Source organism: Passer domesticus, chromosome 8 (assembly GCF_036417665.1).
Source record: "Passer domesticus isolate bPasDom1 chromosome 8, bPasDom1.hap1, whole genome shotgun sequence".
Lineage (NCBI taxonomy): Eukaryota > Metazoa > Chordata > Aves > Passeriformes > Passeridae > Passer > Passer domesticus.
Genome location: NC_087481.1, coordinates 1877719 through 1902837, shown reverse-complemented (window position 1 = coordinate 1902837; position 25119 = coordinate 1877719). Strand labels below are relative to the sequence as shown.

Sequence of the window (25119 nt, the reverse complement as noted above, 5' to 3'; positions counted from 1 at the left end):
GCCCATTCACAGAAGATAGCCCCTGGAGGGTGTTATCAGGGCTGAGTCATGGAAGAGATAAAGAACACTGCCCTGTTTGTTTATAACAGTTTGTGAAGATGGTGATGGAAAACATGCATTTGGTTACATCTTGCACTGCAACCTGAAACAGTGGGGTAATCCCTGCTGGGGAGGTGAACACCACCCCCCTTACCCAAACTGGCTCAGGTGTAAAACCGCCACCCCGGGAAGGCCATGCACACAGGGGACAATGTCACACTTGCTGCACCCCAGGGGAGGTCTCTGTCCCTGCCACTCTCTTGCCCTCCCCCATTTTTTCTCTTTTATTCCATCTCTCTCTACCTCACATTTACTGTTCAATACTATCCACTTTGCATTTGGTCTCGTTAGCACCTTAACTGGGGCAGAAGAAAATCTAACAATTTTCTTAACCAGATTGTGTACAATATTTTGGCACAGTGAGTTCAGGCACTGTTCTCTGACCTTGACAACAGCATGGTTCCCTCCTCTGTTGGAGGAGGGCTCTTTCTTTCCAGAGGACCTCTTGGAAACTTGGATGCAAATTCCTCTGAGCGACTTGTGGGAGAACTGATGAGGAAAATGGCTGTTGTGGGTGGCCAGTGTAAAGAAAATATTTTGTTGTCTTTCCATGAAATGTTTATTAAATCACTGGAGGAAAGTGAGCAAATGTTACCATTGAGGCTGACAAGGTTCATTCAGGTTGAGGAACACAAGGCTACTAAACGTCCCAGAAGAAGCCCAGCTCAAGTAGCTACATTCCTGAATAACTCCAGAATTCTGAGGCTTGGGGACTTTGCCAAATGTGAGAATCATTATTTTCTGTGTCCCTGTCACCTTTGTCACAGCCACACATATTTTTTCCTTCCTTTCAATAATCTGTATTGGGTCAAATTTTCACTTTTTCTTTTTTTTTTTTTTTTTTAATCAGAATCTTCCAGCAGCTGAGCTGGAGCTGTGCAGGAACCAATGAAATTTGGAATTGACACAGAATTGCTTCTGTTGTTGGTTTATTAATGTTTGGGATTTATTTGTATTTTCCTCACATGTGACTTGTGAGAAAATCAAATCTTCATCCAAGTGATTTATGCAGATTGAAGTTTGATTTCTGCCAAGTTTATTTTGTCCAGTGCTCAGGGGATGCTGGAAGGGTCTCTGTGCCTCTCACCCTGGGGGATGCTTGGGAAGGGCTTGGGGGGGGTTGTCCCTCTCACCCCAGGCCGTTCTTGAGGGGGTGTCCCTGTCCCCCAGGGGGTGTCCCTGTCCCTGTCACCCCAGGCCATTCCCCAGGGCGTCTCCATCATTCTCACCCCAGGGAATGCCTGGGGGCTCTCCGTCCCTCTCAGCCCCATGCCAATGGGGTGCTCAGGGCATTCTCTGTCCCCTCGCCCTGGGGGATGCTCAGGGGTCTCCATCCCACTGGCCTCAGGGAATGCTTGTGCAGGGCTGGGGACCAGGGGCTCTGCGTCCCTCTCACCACTGAGGGTGCTCGGGGTTGGGGGGACTCTCCGACCTTCTCATCTCTGGGGAGGCCGTGGGGGTCTCTGTCCCTCTCAGCCCTGGTGTGACCCCTGGTCTTCCCTCTGGTGCCCAGGGACAGGACTGGAGGGAACGGCTGCAGCTGAGTCAGGGCAGGCTCAGGTTGGATGTCAGGAAAAGGTTTTTGCCCAGAGGCTGCTGGGGCAGTGCCCAGGCTCCCCAGGGAAGGGTCCCAGCTCCAGGGCTCTCTGAGCTCCAGCAGTGTTTGGACAGCGCTGCCAGGCCCAAGCTGGCATTGTTGGGGTGTCCTGTGCAGGGCCAGCAGCTGGACTCCAGGATTCTGATGGGTCCCTCCCAGCTCAGCCAGTTCTGTGGATCTGGGATCCCATGACCCATAGCAACAGGGTCCTGGTGATGGTTGCCTGCTAAGGATCAGATTTGTCACAGGCCCTCAGAGGGGTTCCATGGGGACTTTCCAAGTCTCCAGGCTGTTCAAGAGCTGGAATGTCACAGGCAGAGACAGGGGCTCTATGGACACCTCCCAGGGGTTTCTGGGGTTGGTAAAGAGCCCTGTGCTCAGAGGCAGTCACAGCCATTCCATGGTGAAATCCCAGGAGTCCCCAGGCTGCCAAAGAGCTAGGATGTCCCATTCACAGAGGTTCCTGGCAGAGTGGGAGCTGCAGGCAAAGTTTATTACAGAGGCTCCTGTTGGGTCTCGAGGTGCAGAAAGGAGCCCCAATAGGCCCCACAGTTTCCCAAATACCCTCAAGGACCTCCAGGATTTGTAAATCCCTGGTGCGAGAGGAGCCTTAGAACAGCTGGTTCCAACCCCAGCCCTAGACTTTTCAAGAATTTTTATGTAAAGAATTATAAAGGTGGAATTAGACCTTTGTAGAATTTGTCACACAGAATTAAGGCTGGCAAGCTGGAGGTATTTATATATATATTCTATAATGGTAATGATTAGAAACAATTATCTTCAAAATAATCAGAAATATTTATTCTAAGGTATAAGAGCTGTAACATATTATATTGTATAGAGCACTAGGCAGTGATTTCAAAGCAATTTTATTAAAGCAAAACTAGTAATTAAGCAGAACAAGGATGGTGGGACCGAGTCCTTTGGCTCAGCCTGGAGCTGTGACCTTGAGCAGTGTCCCCACTGCAGGGAGGAATCTCCACACTCCGCAAGAAGGGAAATGTCAGGAGATGCTGCTGTTAAAATTTGGGACGGGGCTTTTCTAGTTTGAAGTGCTGCCCTGTCAGTCAGATGTGCCCAGGCTTGTCCATCTTGGCAGCTCTGCAGAAGCTCTCTGTGCTGTCCCTTGGTTGTTCCTTTCTCTGGGGATTTTTCCAGCTCTGCCACAGCTCCAGCTCCCTCTGAGAATGTGGAACTTTGAGATGGAGGAGTCAGGCTGGTTTCAACTTTATTCACCCCAAAAGCAGCATGACCCCCTCCTTCATTTCCCACTGGGGGCTTTGCAAACAGGGCCTGGCTGGAGCTGTTGGAGCCCATTGCAGGCAGAGCCTCCTGCTCCAGCAGGAACTGCCTTTCCTGTGCCAGGAGCAGGGCAGGTCCCGCTGCAGGAAAAGCCCCAGGCCAGCCCCAGCACAGGGAAGGGCTCGGGCACAAGGGCAGAGTGCCGTGCTGGGAGCTGTGCCAGGCAGAGCCTGAGGCACCAAAGGCACCTTGGCAGCAGCAGCTGCTTGCAGGGCATGGCCAGAAGCCTCCCTTGGCAGCCCGGCCTGGTGGCCAGCACTGCAGAGCTGCTGCCTCAGGGCTCATTTCTGCCTGGGCTCTGAAAAGCCACTTCTGCTCCAGGAGCCTGCCTGGGAAGCTATTGGCCCCAGCACTTTGGGGACAAGATATGAATGACAAAACTCTTCATGGCAGCAGAGACAAGGCAGGGGCAGAGGAAGAGGAGAGCCAGGCCCAGGGGACAGAGCTGCCATGGTGATGGCTGTGAGGTCACTGCCCCTGCAGCAGCCTGGCTGCCCTCAGCAGACATTCTGGCCAGAAGTGTTGTGAGGGCACCCAGCACATCAGAGAACCCACACAACAGGAATTCTGTGATTGGGGATGAATGGGTTTCACTGGGTCAGGCTGCACAAAGCTCCTGCTCATGGGCAATTCCTGGGATAGGGCATTCACTTATCTGGAAAAGCAGTTGCAGTTTCCTGCCTCTCTCATAACTGCAAAATATTTCCTCTTTCTAACAAATGTAAATCCACCCTCATTCGGTTTAGAGATATTGAGCCTTGTTCTGTCACGGCAAGATTTGGGAGAACGTAACTTTGACCACTATTTTTCCATTTTCACACATCTTGGAGAGGACCCAAACATCTCCCAAGATGACGTTTGGAGGCCTCATCACATAACCAGCAGGGAGAGGCTGATGGCTCTGGGCTCAGTGGTGTGGAGACTGAGGACAGAACAGGAGTAGCCTGGGAGGGATTGAAGGGTGGTTTCAGAGAGGCTGGAGCTTCATATTTAAATGATCCTGAGAAAGATAATGGCACCAAGGGCAGCTGAGGAGGCCTGAAGTGGACACCAGGAGAAAGGAATTTCCCTGCCAGGGCAGGGCTGTGGTGCAGCACGTCCCCCAGAAGGAGGCTGGAGCAGCCCAAGGCTTTGTGTGGGCAGGCAGAGGCAGGCAGGAGGCAGAGCTGTCATCAAAGGAAGGGGACAGCCAGGTGGGGCATCCGGGGGATGACGACAGCCTGCAGGGACACAGGTGCAGGTTTGCTCAGCATCAGAAACACCTTTCCCTTGCTTGTCCCCACCTGTCATCACTGCCTCCAGTGTTCTGCTCTAGCTGGAACATGGGGATACTTTTTCAGTCCTGTCCCTCAAAAGGATCTATTTTAAGTATGAGAAACTTCAGTGTTTCACTCCCTTTTGAGTCCCTGAGAAGTTTTTTGAGCACACACTGAGGGACTGAGTCTGATGCAAAGAGCACCAAAGCCCCAGAGGGTCATTAAAGTCCTTGTGCTGTGTCTGTGCTGCTGAGCTGGGCCGGACTCCTGGCCCAGAGGCAGCTCCTGGCAAGGGCAGCGCTGCAGAGAGACAGCTCTGGCCAGGAGCAGCTCCTGTGCACAGCCCAGCAGGGCTGGGGCACTGCCAGGGCAGCTCAGGGACACCAGCAGGGCACAGCCAGAGCTGACAGGGGCTCAGCACTGGCAGGGGCTGGGGGATGTCCCAGAGGGGGCTGTGTCACAGCGGCACCTCTGTGGCTGTGTCATGGAGGCACAGGGCAGCTGTGATGTCAGCAAGGGGCTGTGTGACAGCACAGAGTGGGCTGTGTGAGGTCACAGACTGGGCTGTGACATCACAGAGTTTGTTGTGTGAGGTCATAGAGGGGATTCTGTGACATCGCAGAGCAGGCTGTGACTTCATGGCATGGCTGTATGACATCATAGGGCAGGCTGTGAGGTCAAAGTGTGTGCTGTAGCATTTAAGAGTGCCAGTATGACATCACAGAGAGGTTTTTGTGACATCACTGAGGGAGTTGTGAAATCACATAGCTGTCTGTGACATCATGGAGTAGAGTATGAGGCCATAGAGCAGATCCTGCCATCATAGAGGGTGGCTCTGTGGCATCAGAGAGTGGGTTGTGACATTCTAGGTGACTGTGTAACATCATAGAGCAGGCTGTGACATCACATGGTGACATTGTGACATCGCAGACTCTTCTGTGACATCTCAGTGCAGCTGCATGACATTCCAGGGTGACATCCCCGTGTTGGCTCTGTGACACCAAAAGGGTGCTGTGTGACATCATAGGGGGCTCTGTGACATCACATGATGCTGTGTGACATCACAGGCTGACTGTGTGACTTCATAGGGGGCTCTGACATCACAGGGGCTGTGTGATGTCACTGGGGAGGTCACTCTGCCCCAGCTCCCCTCACAGTTCCCCCAGAGCAGTCCAACGCTGCTCGTGCACAGCGGGGCCCCCTGTCCCCCCGGGTCCCCCCACTCCCGGCGCCACAGCCTCCCCCAGAGGATGTTCCACGAGATCGACCCCAGAGCCTGACACGGGGACGGGGGGCCCGGGGCCCTGGGGGGTGGGACAGGGGGACAGGGACCCCCCGGCAGCATCCCTGTGTCCCCCAGGGCCAGAGCCTGGCCCAGGGCTCCTTCACCCTGTTCTGAATGAGGGTTTGAGAGCGCTGAAAATATCCCCAGCAAGGGAGCAGCAACAACCAGATTTAATATTAAGGGACAGCACCACAAACTTCCTTGGAAGACACATTGTTGACTGGACACTTCAGGCACACCAAAGAAACAAAGCAACAAAAAAACCAAACAAAATCCAGGCAATCGAACCAGAGATGAACTGAGAACTGTCCCTGACTCTGTGTGTGACACAAGGACAGTGAGGGCAATGGTAAAAGGAATACGGCCTAAAAGCGTAACAGAGCTCAAATGTAACAGGACTTAACTTGTACCTCAACCTTAAGTGATAACTTCAGCTTCACAATTTAGCAAAAGAACAGAGCTTAACAGTATTTAACCTAAATTATAACCTATGATTTTTCAATTTAATAGAGGAATAACACTTAATGATGTTCAGCTTAGCTTATAACATATTAAACATAACAACTTAGCAAAAGAACAACTCTTAGCAGCATTTAATGTCACTTAGACCTTGTGACTTAACCTTTCTTACAGGCCTGACTGACTCAGCTATCCAAGGCACTCAAACCCCTCCGAGAGCAGCATTTCTGCCACATTTCCCCAGCACATCAGATTTGTGTCCTTTGAGGGACCAGGAACTGGTGAGACTAGAGGCACAGGAAGGTTTCTCTTCATGGAAAACAAAAAATGTGAACATGATAAAATTTAATAAACATCAAAAGCCTTCATTCAGTTTCTTGTGACATCCCAGCAACATGTGCACCATCCACAAGGGATTGCCATACAGGAAGGATTTTAGACAACGACATAAAAAGAGGTGATAGAAAAGATAAAACTACAACTAAGATGCTGACTAAGGAGGTATTTAAACTTCTGAAAGATTGGGCAATTCCCAGATGCTCAAATCATGAAGCCAATCAAGGATGATACATTGGAATCAGCAGAGAGCATCTGGAGGAAGACTTTTGGGAGCAATGGGAAGGACAAGGATCCAGCTGCTCTAAATGAAGAGATGTCCTTAGACATGGCCATTTCAAAAGGAGAGCTGGAAACACCTAAAGGAGGGGGTCATGAAATATTAGAGTGAATGATGTTCATGGCAAAGATAGAGGGGAAGATCCGTATTTCTCCATTTGCCATAAGTAGAAGAATCTAGTAGAATCAGGAAATTTCTGCTCCTGGTGGGAAAACTTGGCCATTTCTTAAAAGTACTCAAATGACCCAGATAATAAAGATTTCCTTGTATATTATGAAATGTACAAATATTAAAACCTGTGCCCCTTTCCAGGCAGACATCAGCTGTGTGCCCATAAACAGGCAGTGCCACTTGTGCCCTGAGGTGCCCAGCTGGGATTGCATCCCTCCAAGAGCACCTGAGGGAGAGCAGAGCACCTTGCAAGCTGCAGATTGTCCCTGACAACCCCAAAGGGCTCCTGTGCCATCAACATCTGCTCTGCTCCAGTCTGAAACAGGGCCCAGCATGGTACCGGGATCATCAGAGAGCTGAGGTGTGTGTTGGAATTCAATGCCCTCCCCATCCCGCAGCAGCCCTGCATTTCCCTGCTCCAGCCTGGGTCTCCAGCACAGCCATGGAGGCTCTTTGGGCTCCTGACTGTTCCTGCAGCCCCCAAGGGCAGCTGAGCTCTGCCTGTGGCACAGTCAGGCCTGGCCAGCGCAGGCCATGCTCAGCAATTGCTTGTGTGTGTCTGGCCTTGCTGTCAGCCCTGGCAGTGCGTGCGTGGCCCCTTGGTGGCCCTGTGCTGGCTCAGCCATGGTGGCCCAGCCCCTGTGCAGGCCCAGCCCAGGCCAGGAGCATTGCGGCTGGGAACGGCCCCTGTGCCGTGCTGCCCACAGCAGCCTTGGGGCTCTGTGCCCCATGGCCTCCCTGCGGGGCAGCCTCTGCCAGCTCCTGCACAGCCCCTGGCACCTGTGGGCCTGCACAGACAGCCCTGGCCCGGGCTCTGCCGGCCTCTGGGCCAGCAGAGAGGCCAGCCAGGGCTGGCCATGGCCGGGAAGAGGCCCTGAGCCCCGCAGGAGGATGGAGCTGGGCCACAGCCAAACTCAGCCCAGGCCAAAGCTGGGCTCAGCAGCCAGGGCTGCCAAGGGCTGGGCACAGAGGCTGGCACTGACAAATGTCCTGGGCCCCCTCCCTGCTCTGTCCATGCCCCCAAGGGCACAGAGCAGCCTCCTCTCTGGGGCACTTGCCTCTTTTCAATGCCTTGCACAGGCGCTGGCCCTGCCCCACACGGCCTGGGCTGAGTCCTGCCCCTGCACGCCCAGCCAGGCTGAGATGGACACTGATGGTTTCTGGGGCAGGCTCTCTGAGCCCAGCCCAGCTCCCTGCAAGCTCTGCCAGCTGCCCTGAGCTCTGGGCAGCACCAAGGGCCTCTCCCCAGCCCAGCCCAGCTGGCTCTGGCCCCACAGCTCTGCTCAGTCCAGGCTGCTCTGGCCACTGGCCCCATGGCCTCAGCCCCTGCCAAGGGCACAGCAGCAGCTGCAGCTCACACAGGACTCAGCCCCAGCCATGGGGGAAGGTGCTGGGCCAAGGCCAAAGGAGGCTCCCTGCCTGCCCTGCTCCCCTCTGACTCAGGTGCTGAGAGCTCTGCAGCCCCTGCTGCCATCCCATGTGCCCAGGCCAGCATAAGAGCCCCGGCCTTGGGGCCCTCAAGAGCTGCTCCTGCTCCAGGCCCAGGGCCCATCCCAAAGCTGGGGCAGCCACAAAGCTGTGCCCATTGCTGTTCATTGCTGCTCTGATGGGGATGGATCCTCAGCCACTTGGAGGTTGCTGATGAATTTTCCTACTCCCAAGGCCTCTTCTTTCTTGAGCTCTTCAGTTCAGGAATTCAGTGAGAAAAGCTCATAAACATTTGTTCAACATGTCCAAAGAAGAAAAGCCATTTGGAATAACAGAAGTTTTCAAGTTTTCTGTAATTAATTAGACAGATATCTGAAGTGTATTCAAAGTGTATATACTGTCTTGAAAACAATGCAGAGAGAACAGTTTGTTCTGTTTAATTTTTTTTCCTGTTTATAGATTGATATAAGCAATGTCCAGTTGATATTGACCCCCAGCACCTTCTAATGCAGACTGAATAGGTATGAAAATCAAGACTCTTCATGGCTGAGAGTCAATCAGACTGTGTCTCCTGCCCCCTCCCGACCATTTCCCTCATCCAACCCCTGGCACTCCTATGGATCAGGAATGGTGTCACCAGCAGGACCAGGAGAGCAATTCTTCCCCTGTGCTGGGCGCTGGTTGGGCAGCACCTCGGGTGCTGTGTCCAGTTCTGGGACCCCAAATTTAGCAAGAACGTGGAGGGGCTGGAGTGTGTCCAGAGAAGGGCAACGAGGCTGGTGAAGGGTCTTGAGCAAAAGTCCTGTGAAGAGAGGCTGAGGGAGCTGGAGTTGTTTATCCTGGAGAAGAGGAGGCCCGGGGGAGACAAGGTGGTGACAGGGCACAGGTTGCACTAGATGATCTCCAAGGTCTTTTCCAACCTTGCTGATTCTGGGATTCTCTGAAACCACCCTTGCAGCAGTTGCAGGATGAGCCCTGGGCCTCCTTTTCAGAAGCTCCAGGAGCCCAGGTCCCTCAGCTTCTCCTGCCAGCCCCAAAGCCCATCCTGTCAGTCCTGCAGAGCCTCTGCAGCTCCTCCTCATTGCCCAGAACAGGGAGCCCCACAGGCAGACACAGCAGCCCAGATGTGCCCCCCTGGCCTGGGGTGCCTCTGGCAAGGGAGCAGCACCAGGCACTGCAGGAGCCTGCAGACAATTCCTGCAGCACTTGGAGGATGATCCTGCTGTGCAAGGGACGTTCCCATGGTGCCAAGTCAGGAACTGCAATGGGGAGTGGGGCCAGAGAGGAAAGGGCAAACAGGGATGGGCTGTTTGCAGGGGAGGGAGCAGGGCTGGGCAAGAGGAAGAAATTTGTACAAAAAAAAAAAGGGAAAAAAAAAGCAAAGGTGAAGCCAAGGAAATGCTGAGTGCAGTTTGGGGGTGGCTGTCAGGCAGCCCTGGCTCTGAGTAATAGCATCTGCAGTGGGACAGGAATCTCCCAGCTAATGGGAACAAACTTTCTGGCTGACTGCAGAGGCCAGGACAAAGCTGAGTGGTTTCCCTGGTGTCCCCCAGCCCTTGCTGGCCCCAGGGGCTGATGGCATTTGTGCTCCCTCAGGTTCATGTCCCCACAGCAGCAGCATGAGGGTGCTCCTGCCTGCTCTGTGCAATGCAAACAGGGGCTCCTGAGCCAGTGCTGCCATGGCTGTGCCTGCAAGGATGCGGCACCTGTGTGAGCTGGGGGAGAGGCCAGGGCTGCAGAGGGGGGATGTTTTTGGCAGCTCCATGAGGATGCTCTGGGACGCTGCCCTGGGCTGTGCAGTGCACTGGGGATGGATCAGCCCCTGCTCTGCTGCTCCTTCCCATCTTCCCCAGGGCCCTTGCAGAGCCCCAGCCGTGCTGTTTGCCCCCAGCCTGCCAACACCCAGCCTAGGGCTGCTCACCCTGGGGCTGCTCACCCTGGGGCTTTTCTGTGCTGAGCATTGGCCTGGCCGTGTTCTTGAGAGAGCCTGGGCAAGGAGCCTGGAGCCCCCAGGGCCTGGCCTGAGGCGTCAGCGCTGCCCCAGCAGTGCCCATGGCCTGTCCCTGCTGCAGCCCCAGCACTGCCACCCCCAGGACTGTGCCCGGCCCCGAGAGCACTCAGGCCCTGCAGCAACACCAGGGCCACCAGGGCAGCGGGGCAGGGCCACGGCAGCAGCACTGGCAACACCAAGTGCTGCTGCTGCTGCTGGGCACAGCTGCTGTGCCAGCACTGATCTGCCCCAGCTCTGCACACAGACATTGCTGCTGCAGCTCCAGAGATGGCAACAAAAGAGGTATCTCTGCAGAAAACTTTGCTGGGAGATCCTTTAGTTCCTTTAAAACCTTTGAGACTGCAGCCCATCATTGTCACAGTCTGTGGCCACAGGGAAGGTGGAGAGAAACAAAGTCAGAAATGGCAGAAACAATCGTCTAGCTTTAGGAAGAATATTTAAAAAGGAAAACGACAGGGAAATCAAAGAACCAAACCAAAAGAGCTATAAGTGATGACTTTTATTACAAGTGATTTGCAGAAATTGGCAATCAGTTTAATGCTTCCTAAGATGTGCAGTGATCAGTCTTCTCACTGCAGCCTTGAGCTCCTGGTTCCTCAGGCTGTAGACGAAGGGATTCAGGGCTGGAGGCACCACCGAATACAAAACTGACACTGCAAGACCTAGGCATGGGGAGGAAATGGAGGAGGGTTTCAGGCAGGCAAATACTGCAGTGCTGAGAAATGCATTTCTCCTGCATTTTTCCTTTACACATTATTTCAGTCATCTCCTGAGAGGTACAGTTTTTTTCTGGTGCTTTTTATGAATTGATTGTACTCTTGATTTAGATGGAGATTTTAGAATTGATTTCAGATGTAGAAGAATCTGAAGTGAGCACAGAAACAAACTCCCTCTGTCAGCCCATTTTCATCTTCTAGATCACTTTCAAGATGTCCTTGGGGGTGTTGGAATGATGATCACACAGCTCTCCACTTCTGGCTGCAGGCTCTGCAGATTCTTTCTTTGCATTCAGTCAGGCTTGCATTCCCCAGGAGTTCTTGGTAGCCCGTCATGTTTTCTTAGGGTAGAACAGTAACAATGAAAACCTTACCAATGGCACAACTGCCCAGCCCACAAGGAAAAGAGAAGAACAAGCTGTCAAGTTCTTCAAATATTTTTCCTGCTTTGCTGCAAGTGTGCTGCACACACAGTGTGGAAAGCCAAGAGAAGCTGCAGTTGGTGGCACACCTTGTGACAGAAGCTGCACCTCATTCTTCAGGAAAGGTTCTTGGAAAAAGCATACAGGACTGAGGAGAAGTTTCTGGAAAAACTGAAAGAGCTTTTAAGAAATTAACTGAAAATTGAAACAATTCAAGACATTTTTCTCAATTTATTTTTATGCTCCCCTTTTCCATCTTGCACTAGTTGTCCATCCCATTAATTCCAAACAGATCTCACCTCTAAGATCCATGAGTTGGCACGTTTTAGACATTTTAAGATACCATGACCTACACACAGTTTGACTTCCCCTGTTTTTCTTGGAAAGCAATGTTGGAGAGGTAAATGCAGTGTTTGTGTCAGGTACAAATTCTGCATTCAGGGAACACGCTCTGAGAGTGTTCGACCCTCAGCAGGGACAATGCACAGCAGCGACCGAGGGGATTCCTGAGGCACTGTGCAGGAGTCCAGACTCTGGCTCTTGGCTGAACTCGGCAAAGTTCCCGTGTTTGGACAGGCTCAGGGGCTGCCCTCGGGGAACGTGGGGCTCGAGGCGGGGGCGAGCGGGCAACGGACAAACGGACACGGGGACAAACAGCCCCGGAGCTTCAGTTGCAGTAGCGGCAGCAGCAGCAGCAGCAGCAGCAGCAGCAGCAGCAGCAGCAGCAGCAGCAGCAGCGACAGCGAGAGAAGAAACTTCAGATTCCCTTCTCCTCTCTGTTATGAATAGAAAGTTGTATTTTTTTTTTAAGTTTCAGAGTTAAAAAAACCAAGCCAGACCGAGTCAGCCTCCTTTAGTTTCGCTGCCGAAGGAAAGCTTTTCAAATACCCGTTAATGGCAGGTGATTAACTGATTGTTTCCCTGATGCTGGCTGCATGCCAAGAAGATACCAAGGGAAACCCTCCAGGGTAAAGAGATGGGCAGTGACACCAGAAACAACATGCAAATAAGAAACGCAGTGCACCCTGGATTGTTACAGTTTTACAGTTTTTATAAGAAAAACCCCTAAAATCACGAGCCAATAAGTGACTTAAAGTGACGTCTAAGGATGGGAGCATAGTCCCGTACCTGCTTGAATCTTTTTATTTCTCACCCTAACCTGAAAAGAAACTGATTAAAGAGACCCCCCGGGTTTCTAAACCAACAAACCAAGGACTCAACGACTCTCCCGTGAGGACAGAGTCCCCAGTTCTGCCTGCAGACCAGCGGACAAAACTGCATCGTTCTCCTCCTTCGTGCCACGCCTGGGAGCAGCGGCGGCGAGGGCGCAACCCGTCGATTTCTTCCCACCTGAGCTGATTCTTCTTAATAAAGGCATTAAAAAGGAGAAAGATCTCCTGCCCATTTATTTCACTCTCCCTCTCCCTCTCCCGCTGTCCCGTACCTCTCCCGCTCTCCCTTTCCCGGTCTCCCCTCCTCTCCCCGCCTCCCTCTCCCCGTGCCCGGCCGGGCCATGCCCCCGGCCCGCCCCCGGCCCCGGGCGGGGCTGCCCCGTGCCCGCCCCCGGCCCCGGGCGGGGCTGCCCCGTGCCCGCCCCCGGCCGTCCCGCCGCCTCCTGGCCTCAGCGCAGCTCTGGCCATGCTGGCGGTGGCGCTGCTGGGCGGGGATCAGTGCCTGGGGCTGGGGTGGTATTGCCGGCTTTTGGCTCCGCCTGGCCCGACCCCGGCCCCGGCCCCGGCCCCGGCTCCTCCCGGGGCCCGCGGAGGACACACGCGGCGCGGCCGCTCCCGCCGCTTCCGCTGCGGCTTGCCCGGCCCGAGCTCCGCCGCTCGGCAGCGCGGCCCCCGGCCCCGAGCCGCCGCTGTCCCGTTGCAGGGAGCGAACGCCGGGGGATGGCCGGGCCGGGGCGGGTGAGGGGCGCTCGGGGGCCGTTGCTGGCCCCGGGCCAAGCGCTGACAGCCGCGTCCCGCCCGCAGGGAAGGCGCAGCAGCGCCTGAAGGAGCGGTACCGGCTGGGCTCGCTGCTGGGCCGGGGCGGATTCGGCAACGTCTTCGCAGCAACGCGGCTCTCGGACGGCGCCCCGGTGAGCGGCGGGGCCGGCGGCGGGCGCAGGAGGAGGGGGGGAGGAGGCGGGCAGAGGATGGCACTGGGCAGGGTGGACAGCGAGCTGAGCCCTGTTCTGCACTTGGCTTGCAGGTAGCCATCAAAAGGGTGCCACGGAACCGCGTCCATCACTGGGGTGAGCTGGTGAGTGAGCGAGGTGCTGTGCTGGGCAGGGATGAGCCGAGGCCCGGCAGGGTGGGAGCCGCCAGGACGCCTCGAGGGAGAGCGGGCATGGGGCCAGAGCAGGGTGCAGAGCATCCCGGGCTGGCTGAGGGCTTCCTGACCCCCGGCACGGCATCAGCCCCACTGACAGCATCGTGCTCCTCCCGCAGCCCGACGGCACCAGCGCACCCCTGGAGATTGTCCTGCTGGACAAGGTGTCCAGTGGCTTCTCCGGTGTGGTCCAGCTGCTGGAGTGGGTTGAGCTCCCCAACGACATCTTGATGGTGCTGGAGCGGCCGGAGCACTGTCAGGACCTGCACCATTTCATTCAAGCACGAGGGTTCCTGCGCGAGGAGGTGGCGCGGCAGCTGTTCCACCAGGTGCTGGAGGCCGTGCGGCACTGCACCAGCTGCGGGGTCCTGCACCGCGACATCAAACCAGAGAACATCCTGGTTGACCTGGCCACTGGGCAGGCCAAATTGATTGACTTTGGCTGTGGCACCTACCTGCAAGAGACAGCCTACACTCACTTTGCAGGTGAGCCTACACAGGGCTGTGCTCCCGCTCCTGGCATCTCACAGCCCAAGATCTCACAGCCCAAGCTGGGTGTGGCAGCGGGGATTCTCCCTTTTGCTGCCACTCAGGGGACTGAATCTGCAGCTGAGTTGCTTTAGAGCAGGGCTGGGTGGGGAGCCATCTTCCAGCCCTGCTGGCAGCCTTTGCCCACCACTGTGCCCAGGACTGGGGCTGGGCTGGGGCAGCCAGCCTGACAAAAACAGCCGTGGGTGGGGGTAGCAGAGAGGGAGGTCGGAACCTGAGTCCCAGCCGGTTTGTGTGCAGGCAAGAGGAAGGGCTTGGACTGCTCCACTTGCCCTGTTTGTCTTGCCTTTATAATATGTTTGGGGCAGTGCAGGCAGGGAGAATGAGGGCATGGTTTTTCCCCAGCACGCAGTGGGTATTTCCTTTGCATATCATGGTCAGGCCTAGCCAGGGCTTCCACTGTCCCCTTTCCACACCAGTGGCTTCTTTTGCAATCCCAAGTTTGTACACCAGTCCCAGATGCTGGTGAGAGGACAGTGGTCACCCTGTGTGCCACTGATGCAGCCCCCGCTTGCCCAGGGATGCTAGGGCCAGGGTCTGGGAGCAGCAGCATCCCCCTGATGAACTCCATCTGTATTCCACAGGAACACCATCATACAGCCCCCCGGAATGGACCCGCTTTGGCTGGTACCATGGCGAGCCAGCTACCATCTGGTCCCTGGGCATCCTGCTGCATGAGATGGTCTGTGGGAAGATGCCTTTCAGGAGGGGCTGGAACTTCAGCTGGGGCCAGCTCTCACTGCCACAACGGCTCTCTCCAGGTGAATCCTCTTCTCTGGGCACAGGGGGAATACCAGTGCTGGGAGACAGCAGCGGGCTCGGGAGCATCCCGCTCTGGCAGCTGCTGAGGAGGTGGCACATGTCCTGCTCTCCCCCAAAACCAAGAATTGATGGGAAAGTTCAGGCCCAGCTCTGAGCGCATCCAGCATGGCCTGGGCATGGGAATAGTGGGGCAAAGCAGACAGGAGCCTTCTCCAGCTGACGGGCAGTTTCTGGTTTCTCTCCCCAGAGTGCCAAAATCTGATTGGGTGGTGTTTATCCATGCACCCCTTGGCCAGACCCTCATTAGAAGAGGTGTTCTGTCATCCTTGGATGCAGGATGTTCATCTGCCCTAGAAGAAGGGAGAGAGCCACAGGCACACTGTGCTGCAGGGCCCTGGTAAGTTACAGCTGCACACATGCCTTGGCAATGAGAAGCAAAGAAAGCCAGCCCGTGTCACTGCACCAGGGTCATGGGATGGGAACATGCAGCCCTTGTGCTGGAGCTGAGCTGCTCTGCCCAGCCCTGGTGGCTGCCATCCAAGCAGGTTTTGCTTGTCCTGGTTCCCTGACAGCTGGGGCCCTGGGCAGAGCCCTGACAGCCTGGTCTCACCCCAGGGAAGGAGAAGGAGCCCCCAGAGAAGCTGTACCGGGTGGGGCTGCTGCTGCAGAAGACAGCGAGGATGACATCAAGGATGATATGAAGGATGACAACCTGGCCACCAGCAGTTGAAGGTGATACACTTTGATTCTGTCACCTTCTTCAAAGCCAAACTCCACAGGGAATTTGCAGATGAGTCCACACGTGGGGAAATGCTCCCAGATTTGGGTATTGCCCAGCCTGGCTGGGAAGCAAAGGTTCCCCCTTTGCTGAGGCAGATGCAGCTGATCCTTCAGTTGGCTGCCCAGCTGCTTTTGGCAGGGCTGGGGGCATGGGCTGGGGTGGGTACGAAATGGGAGTGGGCTCCTGGTCCTGCCAACAGCCCCCAGCACCCACCGTGCCCCGGGCTGGGGCTGGGGCTGGGGCAGGCAGCCCAACACAAACAAACCCCCATGGTGGGAGCAGAGGTGGGACTCCCAAATCTGTGCACAGGTGCTTTGCTGTGCAGGCAAGGAAGGGCTTGGGCAGCTCCACTGCCCTTGTTTGCTTTGGGATCACGGTTATTGTGGGGGACAGTGCAGGGGGAAGGGAGAAAACCTGGGCTTTGCTCACACATGGCTGGGTTTTTCCCTGGCATGCAGGGCTTGGGCCTTCCTCAATCCCCTCACAGAGATATGATTTTTCCCTTTGTTCTTTTTTTTCCCTTTTTGTCTGTAATCTATTTTCAACAATTTGTTGTTTGTTTTTCTAGAGGAAGCATTCTGGTTGGTCCAGTCTGGATCGGGAAGTTCTTGGGAGCAGCTGCGGCGTGGATGGGCCGTGCCCTTGGAGCAGGCTGAGGACATCGTTTGGGACCAGCTTTTCTTCCAGCCATGGATGGCATGAGGTGGGTCCCCGTCTGCTTGGCAGGGTGGGCTCAGAGCTTTTGGGAGATGGCAGCGAGCACAGGAGCATCCTGCTCTGGGCAGCTGCTGAGCAGGTGGATGTGCCAAGGCTGGCTGCAGGCTGGGCACATGTCCTGCCCTCCTGCCCTGCTCCCAAAGGCAGCACTGATGGGCAGCTCTGGGCACAGCTCTGGGCACAGCCAGCATGGCCTGGGCGCCATGGGCAGCTGGGACAAAGGGACAGGAGCCATCAGCTGACGGGAAGTTTCTGCTTTCTCTCCTTGCAGCCGGGCTCTGCGGATGCTGAGGCTGCTCTGGGCTCTGCCAGGGCTCTGCTGGAGCTCAGCACCGGGCCGGAATCAGCCAAAGAAGAAATGGTGTCACCTGCAGCACAGACTTGCTTGAGCATTTTGGCAACACAGCTCAAGTTTGCAGAGTGACACCTCCCAAAATTAAACTTGTTCAATATCTTCTGAAATCAAATCAATCTGGGATGACTCCAAATGACATTTTTCACCATGCTCAAGATGTAGCTCAGCCCTTCTCTGAACAGTTCTCTCCCCCACCTGCCTTTTACTTCTCAACTGCTCCCTTTTTTCCCCCAGTGAATTCCCAGCCCATTGCTGTCTCCATCACTCTGTTGCCTTCCTTGTTGCCCCTGACCACAAGGAGGGCTGAGCCCCAGGTTTAGGGACTCATGCTGTCACTGGCTGAGGAGCAGCAATGTTTCAGAGGTCCAGTGGCATTTTAGTGTCATTCAGAGCCACTCTCCAGCCCTCAGCTCTCCTCACTACTGAGTTCCCACTCCCTTCATCCTTGCAGCAGGATGAGCTCTGTGAATCCCCTTGAGCCTCCCCACTCTTCCCAGCCCACGGAGGCACCTCAGTGAGGCTGAAGCTGAAGCTTCTCTGTCTCCTCTGGCACTCCAGTCCAGTCCCCTGTGTGGGGAGCCCCAGCCCCAGAGCACAGCACACAGCAGTGCAGTCCGGGCTGGAGCAGCTGCCCTGCAGCCCTGGCTTGGCTGTTTGTGGCAGCTGAATGCTCCCTGTTTCCAGCTGTCCCTGCAGGATGGCCCCAGGGCAGAGCCCAGCCGGGCTCCCACTGCAGCCCCTGGAGCTTGGGGCAGACAGTGCTCCCAGAGCTGAGGTTGATGGGGAGCACCCGGAGCTGTGCCTCGCACTCAGTGCTGGCAAGTGTTGTGTTCTCATCTCCTGCAGCCTGAGGGGAAAACAACCTGTGCTGCCAGGCCAGCACTGCCCCTCTGGGCAGGGAGAAGGCTGAATGGCTTTCCCATTCCAGAGGAGCTGGTACTGAGCCTTGGCAGGGCCTGGCAGGGCTGGAGCCGGGTCTGGCCTGCTGTCCGGGACTCGCTGCCCACCAACCGCCCCCACCCACCATGGTCCATCCTCCAGAGACAGAAGGGTCTGTGTGTGCCAGGGGCTCTTGGATGTCTCTGTATCCAGGGACAGAAGGCTCTGTGTGTGCCAGGGGCTCTTGGATGTCTCTGTATCCATGGACAGAAGGGTCTGTGTGTGCCAGGGGCTCTTGGATGTCTGTATCCATGGACAGAAGGGTCTGTGTTTGCCAGGGGCTCTTGGATGTCTCTGTATCCATGGACAGAAGGGTCTGTGTGTGCCAGGGGCTCTTGGATGTCTCTCTATCCATGGACAGAAGGGTCTGTGTATGCCAGGGGCTCTTGGATGTCTCTGTACCCAGGGACAGAAGGGTCTGTGTGTGCCAGGGGGTCTTGGATGTCTCTGTATCCAGGGACAGAAGGCTCTGTGTGTGCACGAGTTTCCATAATGTCTCTGTACCCATGGGTATGGGATGAACATGGACAGTGAATGTGTCAGTACCGTTGCTTGCTCACTCCTTCCTTTGTGTACAAGACACATCCATGCACACCCCCACATATTGGTATATTAATAGGATAGGGATGGATAGAGACTTCGCACAGAGCTCTAACTTTGGCATAACTCACCCTTTAGCCAGAGACCAGGGGATTTTTTCCCCAGCTCTGTGTGAGAAGATGTCCAAGAGCTGAAGGAGCAGCATTCAGAAGCAGTTTCAGGATTTTTACGCCAGAAGTAGAGCTCACAACCATCCATATAACTTGCCATATTCATTGGGATGGGCTGCTGCTTCTTTAGGAATATGGCCCAATGCAGACATGAGACTTGGAAAAATCCCAGCTCTCTGTGGGTTTGTGCAAAAGGGGGAACAGCACAAACACTTTGTGCCTGCCTGGGGGCACAAGGTCCAAGGAGCTTTGGTGGCAGAGGGTGACCTGGGCTGGTGGCAGGCGAAGTTCCATTCCATGACATCTCAGAGTGGCACAGGACAAAGGTCCAAGTACCCCCAACCCCACTGATGAAGTCCTTGGAGTGCTGCACATCCTCTAGGAAAAGCTGCTGTCACACAATCTATTGGGATTTATAACTTTCATTTGCAACACTTTAAATCCAAATTTCAAACTGCAATATTTTTACATTCAAGACACAGTAATGCATAAATGCATAATAAATCTTTCAATTTCCTATTGATTCAATCACAATTTAAAATAACATAATATTGCAAACAAAACCCGGAATCTTTTAAAAAAGTGATGCTGAGGTCAGTAATATGGATCCATGCCATCAGAACATTTACAGAGTAACTGAGTTCTCTTTTTAAAAAGATCAGTTACCTCTTAATCCAAAGTTAGAGATGATTTTCACTACACATTTATTTTTTGTTTTTATCTTTCATGTTTTTTTATTTTCTTTTTTGTCCAGTGTTTTTAACAGAGAACTCGTCCTACAAAAGGAATGTACAGCAAAATGAGATACATTTCTGACAAACAATGAAAATGTCGGCTCCTCCTCTGTTTACTTTTCTCTGGATACCCTGAAGAAAAAACTCTAGCAGATATGAGCAGAGGTGTGAAGTGTTTCATTTGGACTGTGCTGGAGTTCAGCACTGCTGACATCCTGATCCAGTCAAGAGCTGCAGAATTCTTTTGCAGATCTCGAACCCTGTGTTTGCAGGCACAGCACCTGCAGTGCTGATGCACCAATGCACATGAATAACTCTGTTATTCCCTCTCAGAATCTGGGCTCTGCCCCAGCACGAGGTGCTGCAGCCCTTTGCTCCTGGTTCCCGTGTGCAGCAGCTCCCTTCCTGCTGGCTGAGCTGCTCAGGCAGAGCCCGGCAGCTCCTGGCCCTGCAGGGCTGAGGCTTTTCCCCATTGCTGGGCACAGACTGATGGAGCAGCACTGCTGAACACGGGCACACAGAGGGACCAGGAGCAGCTGCCTTTGGCCACCTGAGGCTCCAAGGCCCAAACTCTGAGCAGCCAGAGCTGGAAGAGACTCGCAGGCTCCCTGTTGGCTGTACTGCCCCACTTGTGCCTGGCCCAGCTTTGCTTGGGGCAGAGGGAGAACAAGGGGCAGCTCCCTCCCAGCCCAGCCCAGGGACCCTTCCAGCCCCGGGGCTTGGGGCACTGTCAGCACCTGCTGCTCCAGCCACCACTCCTGCTGGCCCTGACAGCAACACCCAAACTGGGGCTGATCCCGAGGGAGCAGCAGCAGGGCCTGGATCTGATCCCTGACTCTGGGGCCAGGCTGAACAAATGACCCCACAGCAGCAGCAGCAGCAGCAGCACATGGAGCTGACTTTCAGCACAGCCCCTGCCACTCTTCCCTCCCGTGTGCAGCAGTGTCACAGCAGCCTGAGGCACCTGGGAGCCCCCAGTGCCAGCAGGGACTTGAGATGGCAGCCCTGGGCTCCTGGAGGTTGTGCAAGGAACAGAGCTGGGGACTCCCTGTCCATGGGGAGCTTCCAGATGGAAGAGGCTGCTGTGCCCAGGCAGCTCCAAGGCCACAGCAAGGAGAGTCTCGACCACTGGATCTGTGCCAGTCCCACAGTCCTGGGCAGCAGCCACCGAGCCCTGGGGGAAGAGAGGGCACAGCAAGAGGGACAAAACCAGGCAAGGTCAGAGACTGGAGAGAGCCAGACCTGGGAGAGGAACAGCTGCTCCATTGCACTCTTGGAGAAAGCTCTTGGCTGGTTCAGAGCCCTGAAAGGCGTGAAGGACAGAGAGGAGGCCATACCAAACAATGCTCCTGTTTCCACACCCTCCCCTCTCTGTGTCCCAGAAGCAATTGGATGGACTGTGTTCTTCTCTCCAAGTCGTCTCGTTCAGCATGAGCAGCTTAGCACCAGCAGCTGAAGGAGCTGAAGCCTCAGGCCACAAGAGCTGGGCAAGAGGGTATTTTCTGAGCAAATGAGTGCTGCTAGCATGGACCTAGCTGAATTCAGCAGATAGAATCACTGAATCACAGAATCCTTTCTGTTGGAAAAGAGCTCTGAGCTCATCCAGTCCAGCTGGTCACCCAGCAGTGCCAAGCCCAGCACTAAACCCCGTCCCTGAAGTGCCAAGGCCTGGACAACAGCCCTGAGTGAGGCCTGAACAGCAGACCCTGAGCCAAAGGTGACCTCTAGATGAACCTTCCAACTAAAGATTATCTTTGTGTCTGCTCACTGATGAAATATGCATGGTCATTAGCACTGTGATAGATGTAGCCACTCATTAGTAAAACATGTATTGACTTTTCCGTATTTAGAAGCCAGACAAGGCCATGAAATCTGACATCTGGCCTTGTTTGGGGCTGAAGGATCAAAGTCACCTCCCTTGGTTCCTCCTTGAGCCCTGGCCAGGCTTTGGGAGGAACCCAAGAGGAGGATGAAACCAGATGTTCCCACACTAGAAGTGGTGTCAGTTTGTTCATTCAGCACTGTCAGAGCTGGGCCCTCTCCCAGCGAGGTTGGAGCCTCACCTGTGGCTGGAGGCACCTGCAGGAATTCCCAGTGTCCAGGAGTGGCTCTGCAGCCCTTGGCTGTGACAGCTTCCCCCAGCTGCTGTGTGGATCTGGGGGATGGTGAAGTCTGAGGGTAAATGATGCTGGACCTTTCTTAATCACTGCAGGCAATCTTTGGTGGTGATGATTGGGTGCATTGCTGAGCTGCTCCTTTTGTGATCCTTTGCTGCTTTGAGGTGCAGTAAATGACACTGATTCCTTCAGTTGGAGTCTGTGCCATTGGGGCTGACCCTGCCCACTGGTAAAACAAAACTGGCAGAGTCTGGCCAGATCACAGCAAAATGTCTCTTGTTAAATGTAAATGTGAGGAATCAGTCCTATCAGAAATTCCCAGATGGGAAGCCCTTCCCTGGAGCTGGCTGGCTCTGGAGTGGGCTGAGGTCGCAGCACCGTGTGAGCAGTGGGGCAGTTGGTTAAAAGAAGCTGAAGCCCTGGATGTCTTAAAATGCATCCAAAAATTGCATATGGAAAAGGAAAAGAACTTGTGGTTTTGGGCAGACAAAGATGAATTTTTTAACAGTACATTGGAAACAGCACCTTCAGAAGGAACAATTATTGTTGGAATGCTCCCACATGGAGCAACAGAAGAAGGTTTTAATCTTGAGCTCCGATGCATTTGTGCAAGTGAAATATTAATATGATAAATAACTATGTACATATTTATAGTATAATATAGCCTTAATATATATATATTGATATATATATATATTATATGTATGTCTATACCTATCTAGCTATATCTATATTTCTATATCAATATCAATATCTACGTATAAAATAGTAATAATGTGAAATAGTGCTGACAATACTAATTTGGTAGCTTTGGCTGCTCAGGGATGTAACATTAAACACTCTACAGAAAAAAATTGGCCAGGACCCTAATGTCAGAGGTAAATTTTGTGAGATTTTATACAATGAAAAGAGAAGGAGGGGATGAAATTGACTATTTTTACAGGGTTTGCTGATACTGTGATGCAGAGTGCTTTGTCTGTTACTGTGAAAAATACTGTGATTAAGACTGCAGGGTTTCTCATGAACCAGACTATCCACAAGCTGCAGGATTGGTGGAACAGGTGAAGGAGTTGTTAAAAGAGCAGTTGAAAAAATGAGGAGATGGGAACCTGCCCCCATGGAGAACCCATCTCCCAGATGTGCTCCATGCCCTTAACAGTGGCCCACTGGGGAAATGGAAACCCCTGGCTGTGCACAGCTGCACCCAATCTGCAACTACAACCATGGACAGTGAGACTTGGACTGCCTGGGAGATTGTTGTGGGTGTGATGGCCCCTGGCAGGGCCAGCCCAGAGGCTGCAGGGCTGGACCTTCATGGACTGGAATTAATTAGGATAAATCAGAAGCAAATAAGAGTTATCAACACTGGAACAGGAATTCAGATTCCTCCAGGACACTTTGATTTGATAACTGCTCACTGGAGCTTGGCCTTGCAAAGGGTTCATGTCATGGGAGGAGGAACTGATGAAGATTATCAAGGAGAAATTAAAGGAATTGTGTTAAACAGCAGTTAACAAGATTGGATTATTCAATTACAGGGTAGCACTATTATTGATATTGTCAGTTTTTAAAACAATTGGGAAAAAAGACATCCGTCTCAAATCACTGCTGTTGGTGTAGATAAAGGGTTTGGATCCACCAGTCCTAATAAAGGAGCCAGAGTGTGGCTCCAGAGGTCAAAAGGTCCTCCAGAGGCAGCTGAAGGAACAGGTCTGGGGAAAGACAGCACTGTTTGAATCCTGAAACCTGGGCAGGAACAATGGGAATTTGTCCCTGCAGCCAAGTGTGAGAACAAGGAGATATTACAGGATACTATTTTACACATCCTGCCAGAACAAATCTCCCTGTTTGCCCCAATGACCCCTTTGGAAAATGCTCTGATCCACGGGGTTCCATGTGAAGGCTGCTGTGACACTGAGGGACTTCCAGGCAAATTCCATCCAGGAGCATGGGTGCCCCTCATGGACTGGGACCCAGCCCCCTTCCAGCCAAAGGGGAAAGGGCCCCACCAAGCCTTGTTAGCCACAGACACCGTGCTAAAGCTGAACAGCAAAGGACCTTGGGAGCATTATTCTGGAATTAACACGGTGCCAGCTGCATGGACAACAGAATTATTGTTCTTATCCTGAATGAGATTAAGGAAAAAGACTGAGTAACCGTGTCACTGAGGTACTGCTGATGTCTGTAAGTTGTATCTTGAGAGTCAGCCAGAATCTTTAATTGCCACAAACACCTCTTGAGTTTCATCAAGGGATTGGTCATCAAAATTGTTTTGAAAATTTAAAGATCAAAGTAGCCAAAGTACTCAATGTTACTCATTGCTGGGTATGTGCTCAGCTGAATTTGGGACAAATGGGGTTCCCTTGGAGGGCCCATACTCTGGGGTGGCCAGAACTCTGTCCATGGGCTCTGCCTCCTAATGGAATCACTGCAGGGACAGTTACAGAAAACTGTGCTGTGGAACACAGGAATACAATGATCTGTTTGACAGGATTCACTAGGATTTCCCTTCAGGAGAAACTGAACCCTGTTACAGTTACAGAGGCCACAGTGTGAGAAGATTTCTGTGCTTCACATCACTCCCCATGTCAGTAGAAACTTGGGTGCTGGAGCTGGTCAGTGTCAGTGTCACACGACTCCCAGCTGCAGGGCCACCATTTAGGGTCCTTTGGCAACAAGCACAAGGAAAGGTTGGGGCCAAGAGAACATTTTCCCCCCAAGGGGTGCCTTTGGTCTCAGAAAACCAAGGATTCTGGTTCTCCCTGTGCCCCATGTGCACTGCCCTGTCCTGTGGAGTATACATTAATGAGCTAAAAAGATTATTAGAAGAAATAAGAAATTATACTGTTACAATGTCTGATAGTACATCCCAGGAGCTCCAACAAACACAAATGGGGCTCTACAGAACCACACAGCCTGGGATTATCTGCTTGCTGGCCAGGGAGGAACCTGGGCTCTCATGGGACAGGAATGTTGCACTGCTATCTGATGGGTTTGAGGTCTAACAATCAGGAATCACCATGACAGAAAAAGCAGTACAAGAGCGGCAGAAAGAAGAAAACTATTCTTGGTGGGATTGGCTTCATGACTACCAAATTGGAGGCTGCAGTGAAATGAATTTGTGGCAGTCACTGTCATCATTGCAGTGTGAGCACTTGGTGTGTTACAATTCCATGTTAGAGCGGTTGTGACACTTGGTGCTGGAAATGGACTAATGAGACTTGTTTAAAAAGAGACACAGTCTCAAGAAAAAAGGGGACATTTGATAAAATAATGGAGAATAGAAACTAATTAGGGCTGTTTTAAAAGGAATGCGAATTATAGCTCTGAGTAATGAACTTGAACAGCACTTACTTGAAGAACAAGAGGCAATGCATTTATGCCTAATATCTAAATCTAAACTGTGTTATTGAAAGAATTGTTACAAAGGTTATAGTTCATCTGACAAGGCCCCATCTGGCCTTGTTTGGGGCTGAAGGATCAAAGTCACCTCCCTTGGTTCCTCCTTGGGCACTGGCCAGGCTTTGGGAGGAACCCAAGAGGAGGATGAAAGCAGATGTTCCCACACTAGAAGTGGTGTCAGTTTGTTCATTCAGCACTGTCAGAGCTGGGCCCTCTCCCAGCGAGGTTGGAGCCTCACCTGTGGCTGGAGGCACCTGCAGGAATTCCCAGTGTCCAGGAGTGGCTCTGCAGCCCTTGGCTGGGACAGCTTCCCCTGCTGCTGTGTGGATCTGGGGGATGGTAAAGGCTGAGGGGAACTGGTGCTGGAGCTTTATT

At 53.4% G+C, this 25119-nt stretch overlaps 3 protein-coding genes across 3 annotated transcripts in view; 2 read left to right on the top strand and 1 right to left on the bottom strand.

The window, feature by feature from the left end:
* The window catches only part of LOC135306049 (zinc finger protein 420-like), a 415160-nt gene that overhangs the window by 284069 nt on the left and 105972 nt on the right, over positions 1 to 25119 (top strand). The gene's annotated exons all lie outside the window — the stretch shown is intronic.
* The window catches only part of LOC135305935 (zinc finger protein 271-like), a 49590-nt gene that overhangs the window by 1537 nt on the left and 22934 nt on the right, over positions 1 to 25119 (bottom strand). The window contains 1 exon segment of the mRNA XM_064429512.1: positions 12807 to 12814. Coding sequence (XP_064285582.1) covers positions 12807 to 12814 — 8 coding nt within the window.
* On the top strand, positions 13001 to 15719 carry LOC135305937 (serine/threonine-protein kinase pim-1-like). Its single transcript, XM_064429514.1, has 6 exons — positions 13001 to 13050; positions 13199 to 13272; positions 13339 to 13445; positions 13798 to 14164; positions 14812 to 14967; positions 15658 to 15719. The coding sequence occupies exons 1-6, from the start codon at positions 13001 to 13003 to the stop codon at positions 15717 to 15719; spliced, it is 816 nt and encodes a 271-aa protein (XP_064285584.1).

What these genes read in the sequence shown, in the direction of transcription:
- LOC135305937 (XM_064429514.1), top strand. Translation starts at nt 13,001, where the DNA reads ATGCTGGCGGTGGCGCTGCTGGGCGGGGATCAGTGCCTGGGGCTGGGG. An exon ending in GGATGGCCGGGCCGGGGCGG is followed by an intron (nt 13,273 to 13,338) that starts GTGAGGGGCGCT and finishes TCCCGCCCGCAG; the next exon opens with GGAAGGCGCAGCAGCGCCTG. An exon ending in CAGCTGGGGCCAGCTCTCAC is followed by an intron (nt 14,968 to 15,657) that starts TGCCACAACGGC and finishes CTGCTGCTGCAG; the next exon opens with AAGACAGCGAGGATGACATC.